General features: G+C 42.6%; 1 protein-coding gene across 11 annotated transcripts in view; it reads right to left on the reverse strand.

The window, feature by feature from the left end:
- AUTS2 (activator of transcription and developmental regulator AUTS2) overlaps positions 1-25,097 on the reverse strand; it is a 984,419-nt gene that overhangs the window by 551,101 nt on the left and 408,221 nt on the right. For all 11 annotated transcript variants that reach the window (XM_019493307.2, XM_019493306.2, XM_014608106.3 and 8 more), the window contains one exon: positions 6,208-6,309. In XM_019493307.2, the coding sequence (XP_019348852.1) occupies positions 6,208-6,309 (102 nt within the window). The remainder of the gene's footprint in view (positions 1-6,207; positions 6,310-25,097) is intronic.

The raw sequence follows: 25,097 nt of genomic DNA on the forward strand, positions 1-25,097 counted from the left end.
ACTGCATGCTGAATATGGACAGTACGTTTTGCGCACAAGTTTTAATTCACCTTGACCGGTACGTAGCTACAAAAGAATGTATGGCACATGCACAGGCTATTTTTGCTGTTGTGAACAGTGTATTTATTAGCAGAGCACATAGGCTGAAGTCAGAAGAAATCCTTTTCCTCTTTTTTTGCGGCGGGGGGGAGGAGGGGTGATCTTTGACATCAGCCAATAGCAAAAGGATCTTACTGCCCAGTCCCTACCAGTGGATGAATGTGATGCTGCGCAGGCAGTATCTTTACAGGGCACGGGCCGAGTTGTGGATCCTACACTGGAGGACTTTACATCTCCTAATGAAGGTTTGCTTATTTTAGAGGTAGCGGTTTCCCATTTCACCCTGCGCAAAATATGACATCAAATATACAGTTCATATTCATGCAGCCACCAGCAGGTGCCTGCAACAGGAGCCAACATCCTTGCAGAGGTTCTCACTTAAAACTGACTTATGATATCTATATAGATCTATATACAGATATATAGATATATTTTAATTATTATTTTTTGTTGTTTTAAAGATAAGACATGCTTGCTCAGGAGCACAGTAATAGGAAACCTCATGTAACTATCAGCTCATTGTGTACTAAAGAAAATTACATCCTTCAGGTCTTGGAAGACACAGTTATCTTCATTTTGCATATATATTGTGCATTACTTGGGGAGCTGGGTGGGGAAAAGGGCTGTGTTGTATTGTACATATTTGTTCTGGCTATTGTTTATGCAGGTCTGACTGAATGAAGGAACAGTGGGTATCATTTCAATTTCTGATGTCAACATCAAATTACTTATTTAATTTCATGCCTGGCGAAGCATTGTATAGCTACACGCAGAATCATTTCACTTCATTTGTTATGCTGTGTTTTCTCGGCGATTGGCTTGCCTTCCAACTGACAGCTTTAATTACGACATGAATTTGATTGCACTGCTGAGGAATTAACATAATGCAACAAAGCATTTAAGCACCCAGCCTTAGACAAAAAAATGAAAGGGAAAAAAAAAAGCAACATGCAGCCGATCAGCTTCTTGTGTGCACGCACGTACATACATACAATAAGCTGGTGGTCTTCCAATTTGGATACCTCCAGAAATATAGGACATATTCAGGACAGGGAAGACTAGGAGTTGAACAGCCAAGAACTCAAAAGACTGGGCTTCGGAGAATGCATGTTTTAGACTTAAATGTTGATAGGAAGGGCAAGAGGCAGAAAAATGCAAACTGATGCTGGTGGGTTTTCACTACTAACTCTGTTGGTGACTCCAGTCCAGTCTATCTTCTTGCTTGACATTGGGGTTGCCCCCCTCAATTTGGTCACTATTATCACCCCTCTGGCCAAATGCCTAAAATAGTCAGCAACATATAGCCAGAAAGCATAAGAAATTGGGCACCCAAGAGAAAAGCTACGCGCTTGGCTGGGACAGAGACAGAGCTCTGCATGCCAGAAGAAGATGGGGCAAGATTTCTAGTCATCCTGCCCAGATGTTTCCCATTCGGGTATCAAAGGAGTTTCTAAACAGCAAGAGGCCAACACTGATCATAAGTCATTTTCCCAGCTCATGATCCTCACTTAACTCGGAGCATGGGGGAGAAAAACAAGATTTTGCTACGGCTACTCACACTCAACAGGCATCACATTACTCCACGGGACCTCATCGCTCTTGAGCTCATGACAGGCCACTGTATGGTTCCCAGGTGAGTGCAGAGGAGACACGTGTTTTTATTTGACGGTTGCCATCTTATTCAGCAGCAATGAGCAAGTCACTGGTAGCAGATGAAAACAATAGCCTCACATCAGGCCTACCTTCCTGCAGGAAAACTCTGGCAGACAGCAGTTTCTAGTCAAATCCTGGCAACAACCAGGCTACTATCACACAGCAAGAGCTGGAGACCTGTTCTGCCTTACAGCCAAGACCCAACTGAGCTAGACTCTCTACTTTTAACCCCTCACTGCAAGCCTGACACCTACCAGGAGAAGCAGATGGGCTGAGAGAGCCCACAGAAGCTCATTACCTCCTTCTTAGCCGCAATGCTTTTTGGGTGCACCATCAGTCTCCTGCTGCAGAGGAAGGAAAGATCACCCATATTCAACTTCAGTAGCCTTATTGGGCACGGCTAGACATGCATGGACGTTTGGTTCCTTGGGGACAAGTAGCGGCATCTCGCACCACCACTTCTTGTCCCAGGGGAACGCCTGTGCCACGCGCGCTTTGGTGCGTGGCAAGTTACCCCGGGGTGGTGTAGGGGAGGCTGGGGCCAGCACTGGGGTGATCCAAGCATCCTTACCTGGGGTGCTAGGGCCTTCCAGGGCTACAGCCATGGCAATTCTGCCACACGGAGCCAGGCTGGCAGCCGAGTGTGGCTCTAGGTGGCCTGGCTCCACTTTTCAACAGTGTGCGCTGGCCAAGCATGTGTTGCTCCATTATTTCCTCCCCCCCGCGGGTTTTTTTCACTCCTGGATATCCCCATTTGCAGCATGGAGAACACCAGACTGCGGTATGTGCCAGTGCAAATCTGTTTGCAGCATCACACGCTGCATGGCTATGCTCGTCTCGATGTGCCCACTGTGCTTAAAGTTGAGTTTGCATTTCAGCGCTTTGTTGGGGCAGGAACAGAGGGCTCAAGATCAAGACAAGAGGGGGAGTTATTTTGTTTTGCAGTATGTTAACCTTTCCGCCTTTTGTAATAGTAACTATTGCTGGGACAGTAGATCTCAGGCTAATATTTGGAATCTGTATTTCCTCCATCAAGCTTCACTGGCTTCTGTACACTAATATTTTCCAAGTACTCCCATACCTGTTCTGCAAATGGAGGCCTGGAAGGTGACCACGACTAATCTAGAAAGGGGGAGGAGAGGCTCTTAATTCAATAAACAAGCAAACAAATAAACCAAAGGGAAAAAAAGGTTGAGTGTATTCCAAGCTAGGAAAAGAGAAAGCACCACCATTTTGTCTTCAAGCAAAATCTCAGCAGAATGAATTCTGCTACTGGCAAGATTTTGATGAGATCAAATTGACTACCACACCCTGTACAGAAGATCTCCAGTTTCTCTTCTAGAGCCCTGCAGCCAGCTCTAACCAGAAAGCGGAAAACAAGTTGTCATTCTAAAACAGACAACAGAAGCAGAAATACAGAAAGGTTTAAGAAACTCGGACACTGAGATTTATCAGATCACTGCCAAACCCTTGCAATAGAACAACCAGGAAATCGGTGTCCCTAATCTACCAGAGTTCAAATGCTCTGTTAATTAAATCTTTTGAAGATGGGTGCACGCGTGTGCTGGGGTGCACGCGTGAGTATGTCTGGTGGTGACAGAAATTAGTTTCTCTGCTTTGCATTTGACAAGAACATAGGGCAACTCCACTTCCTGCTATCTGATGACATATCATGCCTCATTATGAGAGAAGTCTCCTTTTTAACATGGTCTTTTGCATTGTGCTGTTTTTCTTTTCAGTTTTGACCATGGGTTTTGCAAGTGCTGCAAATTACCTGTTTGGATCTCATTAGACCGCGAAGGAGCTTTCTGTTGTAAACGCGCTCGGTCTGTGTTACCCAAGGACCATGGGCACGTTCAGAACGTGCGTAGTTGAAAGGTATTTGATAGGAGGGGGATCGTTGCTACTAACATGTCAGTTTGCAAATGGATATTCATTATACTATTTCCTCTCTCCATGTCTATCACTAAGCCATCATTTTAGCTCCACATTAAAGCTCATGAAGTTAACATTTTTGTTTTAACAGCTTGCTTACAACAGGGATTTGAAAATTGATTATTTGCCTGGAAAAGACGAACTCTATCCATTAAGCGTTTCCACGCAGGAGCCATGCCTACTATTAAAACTTTGCATGACTACGGAAGTGAAGATTCATTACATTGCAAGTCCAAGACTCGGTTTCCTGACCTCAAGGGCTAATCTGAATGGAATATTTTAAATCTTAGCTCAATCGTCAGTGAGTACACACACAGTGTATTTTTTCCAAACTCAAACTCTGGAGAAGATTTAAAAGAAGGCAAGAAAGGAAAGAAACCAAGAGGCTTTCATCTACTGTTATGTTCACGGCAATCAACACTGGAAAATGGGAGATATTCTGACAGCCCACATCTTTTAAAATGCATTATTTTAAATAACTATATTAAGCTATTAAGCTTTGTTTGTTCACAAGAACACAAATTCAAGGCAGGATCACACTTCGCTAGAAGGGAAAGCATCACAGCCATTATGTGGGAAAATTAAAAAAAAACCCAAGGTTTCTGCTCGAGACTGAAAGAGAAATGTGTAATGGTATTTACTTTTCATAACTGAAAGAATCTGAAAAAAAAGGCTGGAGGCCACCACAGGCCCAGATAACAAGGTATTTATCCCATGCATGTTTGTTAAGACTCAACTGAACTGACAGCACTGGACAGCGATCCGGGGTTCTCCCTAAAAATCACGCTGAAGCTGTACCATATTATCAAAGCATGACAAGGCTTACTATCAAACTTCAGCAAAAGAAATTAAAACGTAACCATGGTTTTTACTGAGATCTCCTCTAGCTGACAGTGTGATTCCCCACATCAGCTCTTGGCTGTATAATGGGAGCCAAAAATGCTTTCCTCCTTTTCACTGCCTGTCCAACTTACAAGTGGCCAGGGGCTGCAGTCCTGTGGGCTACACCAGCAGGGTCCACATACTGCAGGGGTGGGCAACATGCGGCCCATGGGCCAGATGTGGCCCGCCAGGCCATTCTATCTGGCCCGTGGGGCCCCTAAAAAAAATTAGAAAATTAATATGTATCTGCCCTGGGCTGCCTGTTATGTGGCCCTCGATGGCTTGCTAAAACTCAGTAAGCGGCCCTCTGCTCAAAATAATTGCCTGCCCCGACATACTGCATACCCCGCTGCTCCACGGCCCTGTGCACCCTGGAGTGCCCCCTGCTTCACCACGTGCCCCAGTGCCACCCCCTCTCTGCTGCATTGCGTGCCTGGGTACCCTGCCTCACTCTAAGCTCCTGGGCCATGGGGTCCCCTGCTGCATCACACCTTTCCGGTTCCCTAGGCAGCGCCATGATGCACCACCCTACCCCCTGAGGCAGGGAAAGGGAAGCCAGAGGGAAAAGTACCCTAGAAACTATGGCAGCTTGTGTAGCTGGAGCAATGGGGAGGAAGTAAAAGGGCATAGCCATGACAGAAACAGTGAAGTGCCATGGTCTGACTACCATCTAAGTAAACAGAAAATACTCTATTCTCTGCTTACCTTTTTCTTTTCCCTGCTAATTGTATCTTATGGCATTGATAGCATCCTCTAACCCATGGCTACATAAAGGGCAGGCTTTAAACTATACACTTTAAACAGTACCATGACCCATACAAATTGACCCAGGTTTTGGGGGAGATGAAGTCATAAAATTGTGCGAGCAAGCAAAGAGAAAAAGATTTGAAGGTGTCACGCACCGCTCTGTACAGCGTACAGCTCAGTGGGGTCCTGGCTCATGAATGAAGTTCCTAGACTTGATGGTGCAATGATTATTACACTTGATCTAACGACAGCAACAGGAGGTCTGCCGTGCGCCCACAGTCACTATTACAGGTGTGGGTTGAATACCTGATGCCTAGCCCATTCAGTGAATGGTTTGTACTCTGCCCCTTTGCAGGTGAAAGAGGTTGTTGTGTGTGCAGCTACTGCCCTAATACTGGTGTTCACTTTTTCATGGGCAGGTTTGGCAGAACAGGCAAGGTGAATCTCATGCTACTCTTGACCGTGTTATATCAGTTTACTAAATAAAAATTACTGGCGTTTCCCCAGGCTCCTCCATACTCTTCCTAAGCACTAAATTTACTACAATAAATACATTCTCAGTCTTTCCCCAGTGGGGAAAAAGACAGTATTACTTATCAAGCCATGCTACTATTGTTCGCTATCCACTGCATTGTAACGTATCAAAATGAATTGAATCCTGTCTTTCAACTGGCTGCAAATGAGAAGCTGTCTGCAAACAGATACTGTTACTACAGAGTATTTCATGCTATAACAGGGCAAGAGAGCTTAAGCTGCCTCACAGTGAACTCGTGAGGGGAAGCTTAGGAATTACTTGCCGCTGTAGGCCAGATTTTGTGCAGACTTACCCCTTCCAATAAATGTTGACAGGTATAAATCAAAGCGGTATTTGGCCACGGAAGTTTTACTTACGTCACTGAGTCTTTCCCGAGAGCTACTTCGATGGAAACCTTTTGATTCTCCGCTGGCGCTTTCGCTGTCACTGTCTCGGCAGCTGTTTTGACCTGGCTTGAGCTGCAGGAGAGAGGAGCAGAGCTTTAGATTGGCGTGGATGGCTTCTCCTCTTTTACATTATCCCTCAATTCGCCTGCAAATGGCAAGACGCATCCTCGTCTGAGCGTGGCCGGGGTCTAACCAAGCCAAACCAAACCATGGTGGCAGCTCCTTGTCTAGCAGGTTACACTTAAGACATGATTAAACAATTAATCGCACCCTAAGCAGTTACACAGTCACAGGTTAATGCAATTAATCATGTGATAAAACAAGGAATAAGCTACAAAATTATGACAAAATATTAAAGGTGCATATTGGATTGCCAGCGATTAAAGGAAAAAATGACATCACTGGCAATCAGCTTTTTTTGGCCCGTGTAGCCAGTAATGTCACCGATAAATGCCGCATGCATACACACAGTCGCAGCGTGCTCACGGCCGGGAATGCAGCCCAGCAGCTTGGAGAGCAGCATCCGGCTGCAGCGGGGAAAGGGTGTGGGGGCGCAGATCAAGGCCCCCACAATGAGGGAGGGAATGGGGCAGGGCAGGGCATGGGACATAGCTGTGGGTGGCCATCTGAGGGGGAGTGGGGCAGCTCCCCACAGCTGTGCGCATACTGGGGGAGGCATGGGGGGGCATGTACCCCCAGATTTGTGCACAGGGTGATGGCGGGCTGCAGGCTCAGGGCCAGGGGCCACCCTGGACAAACCACCTGTGGCTCCATCCCACTCCCCGGCTGGGCATTCCCACCCCAGCCCTAAGCAGCAAGCTGGCTGGGCAGCACCCCCAGCTCCAGACGCCAACTCTGCCCCACTCCCTCCCTCACCTTGGGGCCCCCATCCTCTACGCCCTCCCCTGCCCCAACTTACCTGCAGGCAGCTGAGGGAGCTACTCTCCATCACTGCCTGGCTGGGTGGGTGGGTAGGCATGTGCATGTATGGCATCCCCTGCATCCTGCTCCTCCAGCCCCAACCAGAGTTCTAGCCTGCAAGGGGAGACCCACGGTTTCCCATGTTTTTCTCCTTTAAAGGAGAAAATCCACATTTTTTCATGCAAATGGGAAACCCAGATCCCTTGGTAATAACCTTGTGGGTGGTTCCTACCACACAATTAACTGAATGTGTGGCCAGGCTGATTGGGGCCCATGGGAGCCTTAATTCCCTTGACTCCTGAGGCTGAGTGCTGATCAGCTGATCCCAGCTCCAAGACTATCAGAGTCAAGGGCTCCAGTACACCCCCATGGCTGGGAGCTCCCCTCAGCTGATCCAGCCTCCAGCCCTGGGTCCACCCCAGCCATGAGACGTGCTGGTGCTGGTGCAGGGGGAGCCCAGGATCAGGATTCTGGCTCCCACTCTGCTTGCAATAAGGAACGATGGGATCTGATCCTTGATCCCACAAGCATGCCTCCTGCCATGCCTGTGTGGCAGGAAGTGCAATTGTGGGATTGTATATCAGGTCCCATCATGCCTTTAACTGCCCATCTACTGGGACCCTAAGTTGCCTGTGTGTATTTTGGCTTGCCACAAAGCTATAGGAGGCTGCACAAGTTGTCCTAAGGAACTTGTAAGCAAAGGATGCAAAGATGGACACATTTAGGTAAAAAGGTGCTCACACCACCAAGGCTGCTATGGTCATCAAGGCCCCCAAGCCTAATCTTGTGCCGGAGGGATGCTGGATTTAGCATTTACAGTCTAAAAACATTAAGGGTCTAAGACCAGTTGAGAACTCCATGGGATGCCTTTGCAAAACTGGAGTCTAAGATCTTCACTTAGTTCTTTAAAAGCCCCTTGGCTGTCCTACGTATTCATCAGCCAACATTATTTGTCAGCTAGCATATTTTTCTTGCATTTCAAACTGGTTCATAATGAGGATTCATCTCTATAGTCATGAAAGTAAAAGAGAAACCCCCATTCTTTTTATGTATCTGCAAATGCATCGTGCCCTTTTCCGATGGCGTAGATCATACAAGTCCCGATCAAAGTCCTGATACAAACAGACTGCTGTCTAAGGTTGGGGCAGATTTTAGTAGATCTGAGTGAACAGTGAAAAAAACCCATAACTTTACTTACATACATTGTACTTCCAATTGCTTGAATTTACAAAATAATTGGCTTTTGTCCTCCTGACCCCTCTTCTGTCAGCTTTTCTGAGACTATTTGCATGACAGATTTCTACTGACACAAACATTTGTAGAAGACGGATTGGAAGCCCACAAGTTTATTTTCAAAAACTGAATTCTCAATCACATGCCCGAGTATTTGCATTAGAAATGCATGCCGAGAAAGTACTTTGTAATTTATCTAATCAAAATCACAACCTCCCAACAGTTCAAAGAATAAATACTGAATATATGAACAGGAGTGTTCACAATCAATTCTAACTAATTACTACACAACTCAACTTAATTCTTTCAACTACTGAATAAATTCAAGGTGACAGAGACTCGCAGATACTACATGAATAGGAGGATAGAGCTCAAAAGCAAGATTCTTAAAAGCACAGCAAAAGTGTAACGTCCCTCTTTTTGCTGGGTGCAATTATTTGTGGATCCGCTACTTGTTGCTCACCGCTGCTACTCATGAATCTTTTTAGAGATTCAACTGAGCTTTTCATCGTTCCACTGTGCATCTCTAATGTGGATAGAAAGCTCAAATCACTGCCAATCTGCCCTGAATCTAAGGGACTAAGCATCACACCTTCATATAGCACTTCCAATTCTTTTTGGTTTCAGGAGCAGAAACCAAAGAGTCTCAGCTCACAGAACAACTTCTTGATCAGCAATGCAGCTCTTTTTTCATTTCTTTTTTTTTTTTTGGTATTTATTTCACATTTTGTTCTTGATTTTTGGCTCATTTTACCCCCATCCCCACCCAAAAAAATGCTGCAGGATTTTCCATGCATGCAGTCTCTCTCTCTTTCTCTCTGTCTGTTCTTCTCTCCTAGTGGGTTCATCACAGGAACATATGAAGCATCATGACATTTGTGCCCTAGCAGTAGATTGTCAGTTCTCCCCTTCCCACCCCTATCACCATTTGGACAAATACAGATTGCAAGTATCTCTAGGTGCTCTGCAATTTATAATTCCAGCTGTGAAGGCATTTCACCTTCAATCTCATTTGGTTTCTTCTCTTCAGCTCTCTGCCAAGACGAGTGGATTTTCCCAGAAACAGCTTATTTGCTGCTTTAAAAGGTATGCACCTCAAGAAGCTCACTTGCCCAGGTACGAGCAGAATACATTTTACTCTTGCTAAAGGAAGACAGCATGGTCCAACAGACAGGGTTGGCAGCTGGGAGCTGTGATGAGACCTCATTTTCTATTCACAGCTCCACCACTGACCTGGAATATACTCATTGCTTCACCTCGGTGCCTCACTTCCCTCATCTGTAAAACGGGGATGTTGTTACTTACTCTCTTTGAAAATACTTTGAGACTCTTGGCAGACAGAAGCTATTTTAGAGCTGACTTCCATTCTTATCTATTATTTCTTCATGTACAATTTAAGATATAAGACTAAACATGCACGTTTCCTGTGGAAGGCTTCGAACCTTGGAATAATCTGAGTGCATTCATTTCCCAAGCTTATGGTATCTCCCCTCAGGAGTCACAGAGCTAACACTGTAAGAAAGGAGAGTGGGGGGGAAGGGGATGTGGGGGGGGCAGTTTTTTTGTGAGTAGAGATGATCTTATCTCCAGTGATTTAACCCAAATCAAGATATGCCACTCTACCCCAGCTAAATGATCCGGCCCTGTAACTTTGCAATAGAGTGTAGACTATGGCTCAGGTACGTGCCCATGAACAGATTAAGCTCACGAGGCTGAAAAAGTGGAAGAGAAGAATGGGGAAAACTCCCCTTTCTACCTTACTGCCAATGAAGCAATTCATTCATGCTCTTGAAAGATGAGCTAGCCAGGCACTGAATGCTCTCAGTTAGTGGGGCGGCAAGCGGCACTCTCAAGAGCTGGAACGGATGTTGCAAACTAGAAAAAAAGATAAACCTTTGTTCATTCAGTCAGCCAGCCCAATATACGCTGTTCCCATTTTGCTGACATAAGTTGGGTAAAAAAGGGCCTCTCTGCCAGCCAACAGTACCGAAACCTAACTGTAAGCTAACTGATTACAGTTATTGCACCTTGACTAAAGTATTGTACAAATTATTGGATAAAGTATATAATACCTGAACTAAACACTGTTGCTAAGCCAGAAGGATCCCAGATAAACAGAACTTTACTTCAGATGTAATGCCTTATCAGACAGATCTAATGGATCTGTTTTGTGTAGCATAACTACTCCTTCCTATATAATTGGCAGATCTTACCTACAACCAAGGTGTACTGTAATGTTATGGCCCCAGGTTTACAATTTAACTACCCTAAGAAAAATAGATCCACTTTCACTGACTCAGCCTGATGTCAACAATTGCGTGATGATGGAGGACATCGTATTGCAACTGGGGCTTGAAGGATTTTCGTAGCCGTTCTTTGCATAGAAGTTGTATTTTTACACTCAGATTTTCAGTACCCCGTTTTACTGAGCATCTTCGTGGCCCGTAGTTTAATCACTGAACACCTTGCAAAAGCAACATCGGCATCTATACCCAGTTCGCCTCACCGTGAAAGAAAATGCACCAAAACAGATTTAAAAAACACCTTTTGAAAATGTAAGCCCAGTAATAAAAGCAGTTGCAGGTTTATCTGTGCTAGACTCCATCGGTACTTCAGACATATGAACTCAGATTAAATTATATATTAACCATCTTCACTATGCATTTAGGAGATTTTTCTCTCATGGTTTTCATTGTTCTTGCTGAAGACCCAAACTCCAGTCACCCCAGAGCTTAACAAAAACTTTATTCATTTGAGGCATAGCTTTCAAACCATACTTAGCAACATTGCTCATTTTTATAATTCTTCCCTTATGTTACAAGTTCCAGCCAGTTACAGGAAAAGAAGACAAGCCCAGCAGGTGTCATTTTCCAGACACAATTTACAGAAAGTAAGAGGATACGATCAAGATATCTGAGCCTGGAACTCAGAAAGAATAAAGTGAATTGTGTAGGCTATAAAGCAAATTTGGAAATGAGTCCAAGGTAAGATTTATCTTCACTCCTCATTTTCCTTTCTGTTTTTCCAAGCAGAGCTTTCCTTGGAGAAAACTGTCGAGGGCTTCTTTTTTATTCCAAAAAGTATCAAACTGTATGCTACTTTAAACAAAATAAGTGGAAATGTTCTCTGTAAAGAAACCTAAAGTTACACACAGCAAAACAGTTTGCAAGGAGAGACAATATCTCACTCCAGTCTATTTACAAAGTTTTGGCTGGTTAAAGTTGATATAGGCCCAGGAAAAAGGGCTGCAAATAAAAGACTAGAACTGCATCTATGCTGCACAAGTTGTGTGTCATGGTCTGGCAGCACAAAGCTACCCTCAAATCACTTCTCCCCATCCCACAAGGATCCCCCTACCATCTCAGATGGCACAGAGTTGCTACAGTTCTCATCTCAATTTTTCTCCTAGCATCTAGCGCAGGGGGCAAAGCTACATAAAAGGGACCCTTGTTATTCCCATTTACCAGAACACTATGCTAGGACCACTGATGGCTGGCACATTGAGAGCAGTCTTCAAACCCTGCCAATCTGCAATGACAGTGTAGCCTGGCGCTAAAAAGGGAAAGAACTGCTAAAGCGGCTGCAAACAGCGTGGTAAATTCCCAGATACCTGCACTCTATTTAAAACTAACAGGGAAGGAGGGAGACTGAGAAAGAACAGGAATTTGGCTAAGGCTCTGGGCTGGGATTCAGCAGAAGATAAGCCTGTAAGTTATATGCCCAGGCATGAAGTAATGAGCATTCCCCAACCGCTCTGGAGCAGTGAAAGAGGAAATATCCAACCTTGTCCACAGAGAAGCAGCTCTATATTTGCTTAAAGAGGCTTAGTTGATGCAGAAGTTAAAGACGGAAGTTGGCTTTAATCATACAATCTTAACAGTACTTATAACAGGAAAAAGTACTCTAGATGTTAGGGTAGCATCCTAGAAATACAAATCCACGTTGTTTGTGGACAAGAGAACAGAGGATAAAGATAAGCGTGGTAGCAGACGGGAGGGAGAAACCACTACAGTGTACAACAACCTCTCAAGAACGGAGTTTATTTTCCTAACTCGCTGAGCCACTTTTTGTATAATGCAATAGTAGCAATGCCTGGTTAGGATGCAACAAAAAGCAAAATAAATAAACCCACAGAGAGTTTAGTGAAAGCCTTTTTCCACAGAGATTATATATAGTGTCAAAAACACCCTGATGCTGCTCTTCGAAGCTACATTTTTTATTTATTTTTTGAGATTTAAACCCTGTGCCATTTGGCAGCGGTAAAGCCATGCAAGGGTACAGTTCTGAGGTGCCTGAGTTTCTGCATCATATGGAATTAAAGGATTATTTCACTACGCTGTACTTTGAAATGATGAATAACAACATCTCTATCCATTATAATTCAGTCAGCAAGCTAAGCCTTTACCAGTGCCCTAGAGGAAGGGGCACCTGCTTCCCAAGGGATAGAATAACCTTACTGGGGGAGTGGAATTAGGCTTCCAGTTCTGCCTGTCATTCTCTATTTAAACAGCTTTTGCATGGGCAAGGCAATGCAAAAGTCTTCCCATTCAACTTCTACCTGGGCAAATATGCTCTTTAGTTTAGTGCTTCTTGATTAAAATGGACTTGTATGCATTCAGATTGCAACCGTTCCTGTGGATTTTTGTTATTTGCCAACTGCAGAATAATATAATGGCCTATAACGGACTCCTATTGGTGCCTGCATAAACCAAGTCAGGGCCTGCATGTGCTATTATAAATCAAAAGAAATAAAAATAACACATCCAGCTGCAACTGCACAGCTACCTCTGTGCTCCTCCCAGAAAAGCTTGGAAAAGCAGGTTGGCCTTGTACCAGATCCACCCTCTTAACTCATCCAGACTATGGCCGAGCAAGATGCTGGAAGTGCATTCCACAATTAACAGGACTTTCCAACACACTCTCACTTGGTTATTCCTTTTTCATTTAAACCAATGGGGCTGTGGTTTAAGCCAAAGCACTCCAGTGCTCAACTACAGGACAGCAGCCTGAGGAAGAGCTATTTCAGTATCCTACACCCCAAATCACTCAGCCTTTCACAATTTAAAAGCAACCACTGGAGATAAATACCAGAGGCTCAGATTCAACCAGTGCATTGCGTAGAGCAATTGTGACAGCAGAATTTTTCAGGGTATATTTGTGTTACAAATCGAGAACCATTGTGCAGCTGCCTTCTGTTTCCAGGAGGTCTCAAAAAATATGACCAAATACTAGGGCTGTGTGAAGCTTTGGTAGCCGATTCAATTCGGAGGAGATTCGGCCCAATTCAGCGGCCGAATCTCCGAATCGAATCGGGAGACCCATTAATCTTTCCGAATCAGATCAGAAGACTCCGAATCAATTCAGAGAGATTTGAAGAAATGTGGAGATTCAGTCATAGACTGTACAGGCAGGCACAAGGTAGTGCTGGCAGGAGCAGCTGGAAGAGCAGCCGGTTGAGCCCCCGCTTAAGCCGGCAACCTGGGAGAAGCCACAGCTCATCCAGCTGCTCCCAGGGCTGCCGGCTCAAGCCACAGCTTTTTCGGCTGCTCATCTGGCTGCTCCCCTGCCAGGGCAAGGCAGGCAGTGCTGGCAGCCCTGGCAGAAGCCCCAGGGGCTGTGGGGAATATTTGGAGGAGCTGGGGGACTGAACCGGGAACTGGGGGAACAAACAGGGGCTTCCCCCCAGCTCCCAGTTTGATCCCCCAGCTCCCAACCATTCACCCTCAATCCCCACGGCTTCTCCTGGGGCTGCTGGCTCAAGCTACGGCTTGTCCAGCTGCTCTCCTGCTGGGTGAGGCAGGCAGTGCTGGCAACCCCAAGAGAAGCTACAGGGGCTAGGGGTAATGATCGGGGAGCTGGGGGGAATCAAACCGGGAACTGGGGAAGTGAACCGGGAACTGGGGGAATGATCAGGGTCTGGAGGAACAAACAGGGTCTTCCCCCCAGCTCCCAGTCCAATTCCCCAGTTCCCAGTTTGATCCCCCAGCTCCCCAATCATTTCCCTCAGCCCCTGGCTTCTGCCAGCAAGGCCAGGACTGCCTGCCTTGTCCTGGGGGGGCGAGGCAGCCAGGGGAGCAGCTGGACTAGCCACGGCTTCTCCAGGGGATGCCGTCTGAAGCCGGAGCTGGTCCAGCTGTTCCCCCAGCTGCTCCCGCCGGCACTGCCTGCCTGTATAGTCTATGGCCAAATGAGATTCGCTGCCAAATATCTTTGGATTCAGATTCGACCAAATCGAATCGGGACAGTGATTCGAATCTGCTAATATCAATATGCTACAGTGTATTTGGTAGGCCTGTGCAAAGCGGAAAGTATTCGCTTCGGATTCAGAGGGACATTGATCCCAAGAGACAAATGAGCAATGCCAAATCCAAATCAAACACGGCCCGTTTCGCACACCCCTACAAATAACCGATTTAAGGACTTCTGAAATTCCACAAAGCACTTGCACCAGTTCCTTTAGCTGCATAAATACCACTGAAAATCTAATCCATCTACTGTGAGAAGAAACAATCAGTTAAGTACAGTATTCTTTTGTTTCATAAACCATTGTATTTTACATGCAAAACTTGCTTTGATGAGGAAGACATGCATGTAGCCAGCCCACTGAACTTGGTTAAAACAAAGAAAAAAAACATTTTTAAATGCAGTTTTTGTTAATTTTTACTTGAGTTATAATTTCGATCTGAATACAGTTTGACATGTATCCTATCCTCCGTGAAAAGTATTATTTAGGAAATTAAAAAAAAACCCCATCAGACACCTTTTTAATATACTTTTTCATAAAAAAAGAAAACTATAATGCAAATAAATGTGTGTTAAATTATATAACTGCCCAAATAAATGGGGTGAAATAGCGTGCGTCTTGTCCTGTTAACAATAAGTAGTACCAAAATCAAAGGTAAAGGGCCGTATTTTGTTACAAATGCACAACAAGATTAAGAATCAATTATTTAACTCTATCTCCCCTTTCTATTTCTGAAGGTAAGAAATAGCTACTGCTCCAGCATGTGGCATTAGATAATAAAAGCTTTAAAGGTGATAAAAGGCATGGGTCTGGATTAAGATCGGTATTGCAAGTTCTACTAATAGTGGGTGGCATCATCAGAACTTACTTTTGTGCAGAGTAGGGCAAAAAGTAGACTTGTCGTAAGGAACGGGGAAAAAATAAATAAGGTTACCATTCATTCCTGAATCCTTCTCTCCTTCGTTATGCGCTTGAGCAACTTCAAACATGCATCAAGTCCAAAGTTATTTTGAAGTAGCTCTATTTTATCTAAGTTGTATAGAGAATGGAGCCCATCTTTTTTTTCCATACTGTTTATACAGAAATCAAAGATAAACCTGGCATAAACTCATACAAGCCTAGATCATACATACCATATACAATGTATAAAGAGTAAAAGACTCTTTCTATTCTATGACACCCATTAAGCAAGGTATGAAACAGAAAGCTGCTGGCAATTTCAACAAATGAGGCATATTTCAGGATACTTTAAAAGCTGAATTGCAAAAGAATACAGGCTTCTTCTGACCCTTTGCATTTTGATGGTTGCACAGTGAGAAATATGGCCTTTAAAATTACATCTTACAAAGCTTTCCATTGTACCAATCACTCTCTCCAAGCAGCTTCTATATCACAGAATCATAGACAACAGGGCCAGAAAAGATCACGGGGGTTTAACTGGCCCGCAAAGAGCTGACCAAACTTTTGGATATCAGGATGGAATCATTCGTCTCTTGTAAATATTTCTCCTCCGCGTTGCTGAGCTTTCTATCCTACCTCACATGCCTGGCACTCTCCTATTGCTTGTGTGTTAAACACACTCTTTGTCTTCCTTCATATCCCTCGCTAAAATACTGTTCTTCTAAGAAGTCTCTCAAAAAGGACAGACAGTATCAAGGCAGTCTAGTACTTTATCTGCACTGTTAATTGGTGTGTACGTATCTTTATATGCATCTGCATCCTCATAGGCCTATGTCTTCTATCTAAATCAGTTTACAGTCCGCTGGAAATCCTGCCTACAGGTACACACATCCTCAGGGTACATGCATAACTTCTTGTGCATTTCCAAACTAAACCATAAGTTCAATGGGACAGAGCTTTTCTCATACGTTTGTACAGCAGAGTCCAAGTAAATATTCAATACACAGCAAGGCACACATTTTGGCTGTAGGGGGTCACAAACAGAAACAGTTTTGCATTCTTTTGCCTTGCTGAGTTTGAAATAATAGATCAAGAAGGCAGAGTTTTCACCAAACAGTTCACAGCAGAAAGATCTATTTTGCAATGCCAGGTATTCTGCAAGACTACCCTCTATATCTTTCTTTCTAGTGTTTTACCAACTGTTCCTTAAGCATTGATGCTCATGTCTAAACCACCTCCTTGGAGAACTTGGTCTAGTTTTATTTTCTCTCAGTAGTACTGGACATTTAGCTACATCTTACAGGAAAGAATGAAAAACCCCAAATCCTTACTTTGAATTTACAGAGAATATCAAATACGGAAAAATAGAAAAGATAGATATACTACTCCGTTTAGCAAGAAGAATCGGACACCTTGGTGAGAAACAGCTTGGCCTCTGGTTGACTTTGAAATATATAATAAGCTACTGGCAGAATACTTAAGTAAGTAGAAAGATAAAATTAATCACATGATGGGAAAGAAACAAGCAGCCAAGTGATAGAAAACCCAATGACACTTGGGCTTTAGAGCTGCCTGGTTTCTTCTGTAGAGTAAGTTGGGGAATCTCAGTCTAATTCCAAGCATGGATATAAAGATCATCATTAGCCAGCACTGGTGTTGGTGAAAATTTCAACCCAGTCCCATTACCTATCTATTGGCCTTAGGTTTCTAAGCCACTGAAATTATGTTGCACTAACTGCAAGCGGCAGCAGAGAGCAAAATTTCACATGCTCAGAGAAGCATGTGGGCAGCCCCTTTCTTGGCAGAGGTTGTTTTTTAAAGCCCAATGGCAGCTGCATTGTGCTGTACCCGATAACATAAGAAGGTAAGGTTTTGATTAATTGAGACATGTGGGCAAGCACCTCACTTAGGTATGTGAGCAAAGCTCCATTGATTTCAACCTCAAACAAACCTGGAATGAGATTATTCACATCCTTAAAGTTAAACATGTGCCTTGCTGAATCAGAGTTTAATTTCTTTTCAAAGCTAACTATACAGATGACATCTACCTAAAATTGAATAAAAAAAAAAAAAGAAGGGGGGGGAAGCAGGAAAAAAAAAATCAGTATTCATGGATGGACCCTAGAATATTTGTCATTGTTTATTTAGCTGCAAAAAAACCTGCTATTTCATATTTCAAAGAAAGCCCAAAATAAATATTTAATACCTTGGTTGCATAAATAATGATTTGAAGGTTGAGCTATTGGCTTAAAAATATAATACTATTTTAAGCTATTTAGCTGGCCAGCTCCATAAATTATTCAAGATTTAAAAGTCATCCTGTGGTCTATGTACAAGGAGAAAACAAGGAAGTTGTAACTATAATGACAAAAGCAGGGCAAGATCAATCAAACCACATGATCTCTAACACAAACAAGCAGCAATTAAGCAGCAATCAAGAGCAATATGACTGTGGTTGATGTCCTTTTATGCCAATACTCTCAGTCCATGGAGCAAAACTTAATAATGCTATACAATTTATCAAGGGAACCATAACTCTGCCCTCTATGACTTGGCTAAGAGACTATTATGATAGTATTTCTCTATAATTTAATAATGTGAAGGCAAGAGAGGGGAAACATAAAAGCATTACTTGATATATAACTCACATCTATATATATGCATTTCCCCTATGGTGAATAGGGGAACTAGACGTCACAATATTCTACCCCAGTTACAATCTGTTAGCAAGAAGAGGGAGCTGTAATGTCTGGCAAAGAAAAATCTATCTGAAAAAAAAAGAAACACAGAAGGGAAGGGAGTGAACCATCTGAATTCATTAGCGGCTGTCATTGATGTGGAGATGAGTTTAGAGATGAAGAGAAGTTAGTTATCACAAATAACTCATGAGAAAAGCAAAGGGAGGAACCCTTGTTTAAGTTGCTTAAATGTGGATTATGGCAAGTTGCCATTTATAAGTGTTCATGTACTACATACTCCACCCTCTTTGTAGGCAATCTGTCAGAACAAAATAGCGTATTCATACATTTAGAGATAGTCGGGGCTCCTGGGTTCTATTTTCATCCAAATACCAACTCGCTTGTCATTTTGACAAGTCACTTGACTTCTCAATACCTTAGGGTCCTGCTACATGTTCAAATTAAAGCTGGCTAGAAACCAGCTACAGAGTTCCACATTTTCCAGCTCTAACTTCATAGCTAGTTGGCTCTTTTTATAGCTGGATAATTATTTTTATTGTGTGATGATTACTTTGCACATGTGGCTTGTCTAAAGTTATTGTGTGATTAACCAGTTAATTGCATAATACATGTAACATGTAGCAGAGGCCTTAGTTTTTCCTTTAGTAAGATGGGGCTAATTATTTTGAACATGATTTTGCGAGCGTCAGATTTTAAATGCAAAATATGCTTCTCCATAAAAATGTATCAAATTAAAAGCTTCTGCCTCGGCTCTAAACAACACCAAACCTCACTACTATATTAAAAAATCTTGACTTCCGAGCATGAACGCATAAGATGATTACATATGCAAAGATAAGTATTTTTGCTCTTTAGTCCTCCAGAGACAGGACCCATGGCTTTAGTTTTGGTTTTGATTTACTTACTTTTTAAGCAAGGTAAAACATTAGCAGTCATTTCAATTTATGGCTTATTAAAATTATTTTGGTGGATCTTCTAAAAAGTGATTTTACTCCTTTCATCTTGTTAAACCTCATTGCTTTGAGTAAATAATTTAATGAAGAACTAAGTGCTAGATTAAAAACTGTGAATATTTCAGCACTTCAGTTGAAAAACAATTCCCCTCCCCTTTTTCTTGCTATGATAAGACACAAATGTAACCTGTTTTACCATACTGTACTTTCACCTTGGACTATTTTTGCCAATGGAAATAATGATTTCAATTTCTGGTATTTGCAAATGTCAAGAAATCTCACAGCACATCTTGGAGTCAGGCCCTTGTCAACAGTGACCAAAGGTGGTTTACTGTTTGATAGATTTGATGAGCTGGTCGCCTCAATCCAAGTCCAGAGCAAGCTTCATTTTTGGTAACATCACTATGCCAACTGGTATTATTAGCCCTTTAGTTGGCAGTCTCAGAAGAGACAAGGGCACGATCCAATGCACACACAAGTCAATGAGAATGCTTCCACAGAGTCCCAGGGATGTTGAAGCAGATTCATAAATGAGATAGGGCCCCAAGTAACTGTCCACCTCTTAGAAGCAGTAGTTTGATCAAAGAGACAGAGTCAAGATTTAAGCAAAGAATGAAGGTATTATTAGGAAGTTTATACCTTGACTACCTATGTGATACTGCTTTTGAGAGTACTGGACTTAAATTAGTATGTGTCATAAATGGTTCATACCAGATATGCTGTTTATTCAATTTTACATTAAGAATTTTAGCATTTTAATTCCTTGGTTCGCAAAAGATAAAGAAAGAAAGAATCACATTCAACATCGTGTTAGGTTTAGGAGAGCTAAAGCATATTTATTAAGGTTTCCAACCAAAAGATTGCAAAACTTCTTGGTTCAGGAGCACAAAAGACAACCTACAGATGAGCAAGAGTGTGCCAAACTCAGATGACAAGGATCCATTTTCTTGAGTACCACTAATGTCCCCTACCACCTCAGAAGGCAGGGTAAATTTGCACCTTTACGACTCTGATTTAGGTGAAATGGCTGCCTATCACCAGGATGAGAGACTACCCTTGAAAAAAAGGTAGGCATGTCTTCAAGGGAGTATTATGTAACCAGCTTTCATGTACAGTACATGCACACGTGAGTACTCACCTGAACTTAAACTCACAAATCACTGAGTTTGCAGAAATTGTTTTGTTGTTGTTCTGAAGTATTTTTGTTTTATGAATTATTTAATGCAAACAGCTACTTAAAATGTAACTGCACGTTCTAGCAAGCTTTATTTCGGAAACTGGGCTTCCGCAGTAAGTGCTCCTCACCTAATTCATGCACCTTATAGCAGTAAAGACTGTAATTTGGTTCCTCTTTCATTTGCCTCAAAATCATGTTATACTTGTTCTTCTTGAAAATATGATTACACACACTCTAAGACTTTTTATTGTTGTTTTAAAATAAATGAAAGAATTATAAAATGAGAGTACTATCAAATTATGGTTAGTTTAACTAATCCTCATCTTGGCATTTCAGCATTTGTAAAGTGCTTATTCAGGAAAAGGTCAAAAATCACTGCAAAGATATGTTAATAGCTCTCTAAGTACTGTTTAGACTTATTGAATAAATTTCCAGTCTTAAGTCATTTATAGTATGCATAACAAAATGTATTATAACGCCGCTCCTCTCATTAGAAAGCACAGTATAAAACACACAGACTAAGACCTCAACAGGTGAAAGCACTTACGCACTTGCTTAAATTTATCCCTCTTCAAGACTGCGCATAAAAGCACTTGCTTAACTTTATGCACAAAAGCATTCATATGGGCATACGTGCTCTCCTAAAGTGGGGTTTTACCTGAATTTCCATCGATAAGCAGTTGATATTTGTTTATCTACTTGAAAAATGGGTTACATAAAGAAAGAAATAGTGGTAGCTATCTGGTACCGAAGGATAATAAAGACGCTCAGTAGCGGATCCCGACCAAAGCCCTTCCAGGCGTCGAAGTATCTGGTTTTTAAAATGACCCGGAAGACCTAAAAATTAAATATCAGCATGTAAAAATGCACCATATTACAGTACAAATCAGCCATTATACAGGCTCAGCACACTCCAACCACACACTAAAAAATGTCAGTTTCTCCTTGGTGAACAATAATTTGTGAGTGAAAGCAGGCGTGCAAAATATGGGTGGCAGGCATCAAATGCAGATATTTTGGGCACTGAGGTGTTTTAAAATGGTTTTTCGTTTCAGCATCCAGCATTCTCCGAAATCTCAACAGATCAAAGTTTTGCAGACAAGGAGGAAAAAAAAAAAAAGCCCACGAAATTAATAACTATTTAAGTATTCTGTTTCATCATGATAACAAACAGATGGTTTTAATATTCTAGAGGCTAATTTCTGAACAATTAAAAACACAGCAAGACATTAACATCTAATGAAACATTTTAACTACCAGTATATGCATCTGCCATTAATTTCCACACAGTAAGGTCTTGGTTCTCTTCAATCTGTTCTTTATTAAGGAAAGTTTTTCCACTCTGAATTTAGTGAAGTAGAGAATTAACAACTGTTTTCAATCAGCAATCAGCATGATATTTCGCCAGTGTGCATTGAAATCATCCACACTATCAGACATAAATTTACTCCTACAATGGCTTTGATGTACACATATAGTATGGAAGTTAGAAGGGAACTCATTTTCTAATTACGTTTTCTTTTGGAATGTATGATTTAACCCCTTGCAGATTTGCTGTCCCTGTTGCTTAGCTTTTCAGATGCAGAAAAAAAAAATTATAATATTATGGCTTAGTCATTAGTTACAGTTCAGCCAAAACCAAATTTGTTTAAAAAAAAAAAAAAGACACAAAGGGAATTCTGATGCAAACCATATTGAAATGAAGTTCTTCAAAGACAACTGGAATCCTACATTTCTGAATTTTTAATTTAGGATCCCTTTGCTCGTTTGTGATAAAAGCGCTGGGTGGTAGTCGAAGCCCTGCCCATTCTGAAATTAGTTGACATAAAAAATTTTTCTTTTACCCACAGAGACCAAGCTGCCTAATTCATGCATTTCTTAATCGTGTATGTAATTTAGAGCTACCGATGAATCTCCCGCGGATCCTCACCAATACAGAATATGATAGTAGATTAGGAATATAAAGCAAATTGAGCCAAGTCTTTGAGAATGTTTCAAGGATGTTCAAAAAGACTGACATTACAAAGTATTTGTCATATTCACCTAGTGGAAAATAAATTATGAATACTTGGAAGAATACATCCAGACAAATTTCCTGCAGGATTTCAACAGTGGACTCAACTTTCATTAAACATAGCTAAATATCCAGGCACTTACATGAGTAGCCTGGTTTCCAAAAGGGCCAAATTGCAGGGACTTGCACTGATTCTAGCAGGAGCCCTTGGGTGTTCAACTTGTTTTTTGGGGGGGGGGTTTGAAAATCAGATCTCTTACCTCAGTTACTAAATAAGGATTTTGAAGCCTAAATTTGGGCAATGAATGCTTTCTTTCTTTTTCTCCTTCCTTTTAGTAATGCTTAGCTCTCCTAGTTCTGGGGGGGGGGGTGGGAAACGACACCAGCTGCAAGAGTCTGTCTTTTAGCTTCTTTTATGGATCATCTCCTTGGGGAGAAGTTGGCACATTTAAGAGGCCATCCCAGCTTCAAGGATCAAGAGAAGAAACGTGATCCTATGCCCTGAGATCTCTCTGACAGCAGTCTCTCTACCACCAGGAACTTGCCTATTTTGCCATCTATTTTATCATAGGTCCTGTACCTAGGTCACATAGTATGCAGCCTTGCAACCCCTGCACAGAAACTAATTTTCTGGCTGAGAGGGTGAACTCCATTCGTTAACACCGACTCCCCTTAAAAAATTGGTCACTGTCCTCCTGCAGGATAGGGGGAAAATCTTCCTCAAACCAACAGAAAACGGAGAGAACAAGAGAAGAACAGTACTTAAACTGTCGGCTGCCACTTATATAAATGAGTAAGTACATAAAAAGAACATTTTGAACCTGTTGACAACAATTTGTATGGGAGCAAGAACCAATAACAAAGTATCACTTTTTTTTTTTCTTCTTATTTGTCCTTTTTTATTCTGCATTTCCTGGACTATCCATTTCTATGCCCTGATTAGAAGAAACCAAAAGCGGTGTTTGATTCCTGTTGAGATAAAATGTTGAAGAGAGACCTTTTGAGCCCAGAACCTGCGGCAAAAGGATCCTCTCTAATATCAACTGCCTCCAACAGATATAATGTGTCAAGATATATATATATTTTTTAAACTTGGTCAAGCTGATGCTGGAAGTAAAAGGTTGCAAAGAACAACAATAGCAGACTACTGGCTAAGGTGAAGAAAAGAAATAGTAGCCAGGGCCCGATTAACCCTTTACTGGGCCCTAAGCAAACAAACTTGTGAACTGGTTGAGACCCTCCACCCCACCCCGGCACTTGCCGCCCATGGAGAACAGGGCTTGGAAACGTGGCTAGGAAGCAGCTGCCGTGGCGGCAAAGCTGGGGGAGGGGAGGGGAAGGAAAGGGAGGTGGGCAGGGCCATTTGTGCTGCCACTGCGGAGGGAAGGACCACAGTCCCCCGCAGTTCAGGGCCCTAGGCATGTGCCTAGTTTGCCTATGCATTAATATGGCCCTGCCTATAGCTCCTGCCACAACATTCAAGGTTTACCCAATTCCAAATGAAGAACACTTTAAGGTATATCCACTTCAGCATCAACACCTCTGATTGAAGGTTTCCCCATTCATCATTACCTACAGTGCAGTAACCCCAGTGAGAATTGAGGTTACATTTACCAGGCGCTGCACAAAGGCTATTTGAGAGTCCAGGGTCCCTTTCTCTTGCAACAGAAGATGGATGAATACCACCTCAAACTTAAATCAGCCTCTGGACGAAAGCCTCATCAAGATGTAACCTGCTACTCACCACTTCAGCAGGACTACCTCACTGCAACACTGACAAGCTGCTGTACACAATCTTTCTGCAATCTTTAAGCTGGCTTTTGACCTTGTAGTTTATTGTAGTCTGTATATGTTTCTCTGTGAGTATAGAAACATGTCTGGAAAATGACTATACTGGGGCAGAATAGCATTCTGCTAAAATTCACAACAAAAGCTACTTCCCTCAGTAGGGCATGCTTGGGGAAAAAGAAATTACATTAATTAAAAATGGCAATTACTGCAGTTTTCCATTTTGCATCCGAATAAAACCAAGACCCTTTATATCTTCTATGCAAGCCCGTGCCCTGTAAGAGTCACTTTCTCTCTGGCTTAATATGTCTTTATACCAAGTGGAACAGATCTAACAGAAAAAAGGAAGAAAGACTGACTTTACAACTTGGCGGTTGAGGCAATCTTGATGCCTCCCACATCCCAGGTGAAGTTTAACGTTGAGAAACGTAAAGTGCTCCATCTCAAGACGAGCATCCCCCAACACACCTACAGGCTTGGTGGCACCAAACTGAGTAGCACCACGAATGAAAGGGACCCGGGGGTAATGATAGACCACAGTATGGGTATGAGCCGGCAGTGCGATGCTGTAGCCAGTAAGGCAAATAATACTTTGACGTGCATCAATCGATGCATCTCCAGGAAAACCAAGGAGATGATTCTTCTGCTCTACTTGGCACTGGTGAGACCACAGCTGGAGTGCTGCATCCAGTTCTGGGCACCCCACTTCAACAAGGACACGGCCAAGCTTGAAAGAGTCCAAAGAAGAGCCACCCATATGATCAGAGTCTTAAAAGATAGGCCATATGAGGAAAGACTGAGGGATCTGCGACTCTTCAGCCTGAGGAAAAACAGGCTGAGAGGGGACCTTACCGCTATACTAGGGGAGTACATCAAGGGCTCACTGAGCAACTGTTCACCAGGGCACTTGAGGGGAAAACCAGGAGTAATG

The sequence above is a fragment of the Alligator mississippiensis genome, chromosome 14, assembly GCF_030867095.1.
Source record: "Alligator mississippiensis isolate rAllMis1 chromosome 14, rAllMis1, whole genome shotgun sequence".
Classification (NCBI taxonomy): Eukaryota; Metazoa; Chordata; order Crocodylia; family Alligatoridae; genus Alligator; species Alligator mississippiensis.